This window comes from Phoxinus phoxinus, assembly GCF_949152265.1.
Source record: "Phoxinus phoxinus genome assembly, chromosome: 17".
In the NCBI taxonomy this organism is placed as follows: Eukaryota; Metazoa; Chordata; class Actinopteri; order Cypriniformes; family Leuciscidae; genus Phoxinus; species Phoxinus phoxinus.
Window position 1 is genome coordinate 34025452 of NC_136892.1, and position 2500 is coordinate 34027951.

General features: G+C 49.2%; 1 protein-coding gene across 1 annotated transcript in view; it reads left to right on the forward strand.

Moving 5' to 3' along the window:
- The window catches only part of LOC306984455 (ral guanine nucleotide dissociation stimulator), a 34618-nt gene that overhangs the window by 21826 nt on the left and 10292 nt on the right, over window positions 1-2500 (forward strand). The window contains exons 7-11 of the mRNA XM_079585845.1: window positions 1178-1366; window positions 1716-1793; window positions 1891-1977; window positions 2129-2161; window position 2500. The exon at window position 2500 is cut by the window's right edge and continues 121 nt beyond it. Of these exons, the coding sequence (XP_079441971.1) occupies window positions 1178-1366; window positions 1716-1793; window positions 1891-1977; window positions 2129-2161; window position 2500 (388 nt within the window). The remainder of the gene's footprint in view (window positions 1-1177; window positions 1367-1715; window positions 1794-1890; window positions 1978-2128; window positions 2162-2499) is intronic.

A 2500-nucleotide genomic window follows, 5' to 3' on the forward strand; every position in this document is an offset into this window, starting at 1 on the left:
ACACTTCACACGTCGCATGACTGACACTTCACACGTCGCATGACTGACACTTCACACGTCGCATGACTGACACTTCACACGTCGCATGACTGACACTTCACACGTCGCATGACTGACACTTCACATGACTGACACTTCACATGTCGCATGACTGACACGTCACATGACTGACACTTCACACGTCGCATGACTGACACTTCACACGTCGCATGACTGACACTTCACATGACTGACACTTCACACGTCGCATGACTGACACGTCGCATGACTGACACTTCACACGTCGCATGACTGACACTTCACACGTCGCATGACTGACACTTCACATGACTGACACTTCACATGTCGCATGACTGACACGTCACATGACTGACACTTCACACGTCACATGACTGACACTTCACACGTCGCATGACTGACACTTCACACGTCACATGACTGACACGTCACATGACTGACACTTCACACGTCGCATGACTGACACTTCACATGACTGACACGTCACACGTCGCATGACTGACACTTCACATGACTGACACGTCACATGACTGACACTTCACACGTCGCATGACTGACACGTCACATGACTGACACTTCACACGTCGCATGACTGACACTTCACATGACTGACACTTCACACGTCGCATGACTGACACTTCACATGACTGACACTTCACACGTCGCATGACTGACACGTCACATGACTGACACTTCACACGTCGCATGACTGACACTTCACATGACTGACACTTCACACGTCGCATGACTGACACTTCACATGACTGACACTTCACACGTCGCATGACTGACACGTCGCATGACTGACACTTCACACGTCACATGACTGACACTTCACACGTCACATGACTGACACTTCACACGTCGCATGACTGACACTTCACACGTCGCATGACTGACACTTCACATGACTGACACGTCACATGACTGACACTTCACACGTCGCATGACTGACACGTCACATGACTGACACTTCACACGTCGCATGACTGACACTTCACACGTCGCATGACTGACACGTCGCATGACTGACACTTCACATGTCGCTTGACTGACACTTCACACGTCACATGACTGACACTTCACACGTCACATGACTGACACGTCACATGTCCGGATGATGGTCCACTGTTGATGTTACGACGGTTTCTCTGCTCAGGAATGTCGGATCCTGAAGAACTTCTCGTCTCTGCGAGCGATCCTCTCGGCGCTCCAGTGTAATCCGGTTCACCGGCTCAAGAAAACATGGGATGAAGTTTCTCGGGAAAACCTCCGCATCTTCCAGGAGCTGTCGGAGATATTCTCTGATGAGAACAACCACTCGCTGAGCAGAGAACTGCTGATCAAGGTACGAGCAATACACCTGTGTGTGTGAGAGAGTGTGAGGGTGTGTGTGTCTGTGTGTGTGAGAGAGAGAGTGTGAGGGTGTTTGTGTGTGTGTGTGTGAGAGAGAGTGTGTGTGTGTATCTTCCTAACTCAGAATGTTTGTCTACTGTGTGTGTGTGTGAGAGAGAGAGAGTGTGTATCTTCCTAACTTAGAACGTTTGTGTGCTGTGTGTGTGTTTGTGTGTGAGAGAGAGTGTGTGTGTGTATCTTCCTAACTCAGAATGTTTGTCTGCTGTGTGTGTGTGTGTGTGAGAGAGAGAGTGTGTATCTTCCTAACTCAGAACGTTTGTGTGTGTGTGTGTGTGTGTCAGGAAGGAACATCTAAATTCGCCACTCTGGAGATCAACCCTAAACGAGCCCAGAAACGACAGCAGCCGCAGAGAGATCTGGTGACATATTCTCAAATCATCAACGTTCATGTGTGAGTGAGGTGTGTGTGTGTGTGTGTGTTCTGCTGTGGGACTGACGGTTGCTTGTGTTCCTCAGACTGTAATGCAGGGGACGATTCCTTATCTGGGAACTTTCCTCACGGATCTGGTGATGATGGACACAGCCATGAAAGACTATCTGGACGTGAGTCTCTCTCTCTCTCTGATCTGTGTAACACACACACACACACACACACAGCTCCTCACATCAGACTTTCTCTCATCAGCTGTTTATATTAAACAAATGTTTTGAAGACGATTGTTAGTTCTTAACCGCTTGTGTCTGTGTATCTCAGGGAGGCCTGATCAACTTCGAGAAGAGAAGGAAGGTGCGCATGAAGTCCTCCTGATGTGTGTGTGTGTGTGTGAGAGAGAGTGAGTGAGAGAGAGAGAGAGTGAGTGAGTGAGTGAGTGAGTGAGTGTGTGTGTGTGTGTGAGAGAGTGAGTGTGTGTGTGAGTGAGAGAGTGTGTGTGTGAGTGAGAGTGTGTGTGTGTGAGAGAGTGAGTGAGTGTGTGTGTGTGAGTGAGAGTGTGTGTGAGTGAGTGAGTGAGTGAGTGAGTGAGTGAGTGAGTGAGTGAGTGTGAGAGAGTTAGAGTGAGTGAGTGAGTGTGCGCGCATGTGTGAGAGAGTGTGTGTGTGTGTGCTGATCGCTCTCTCTCTCCGCAGG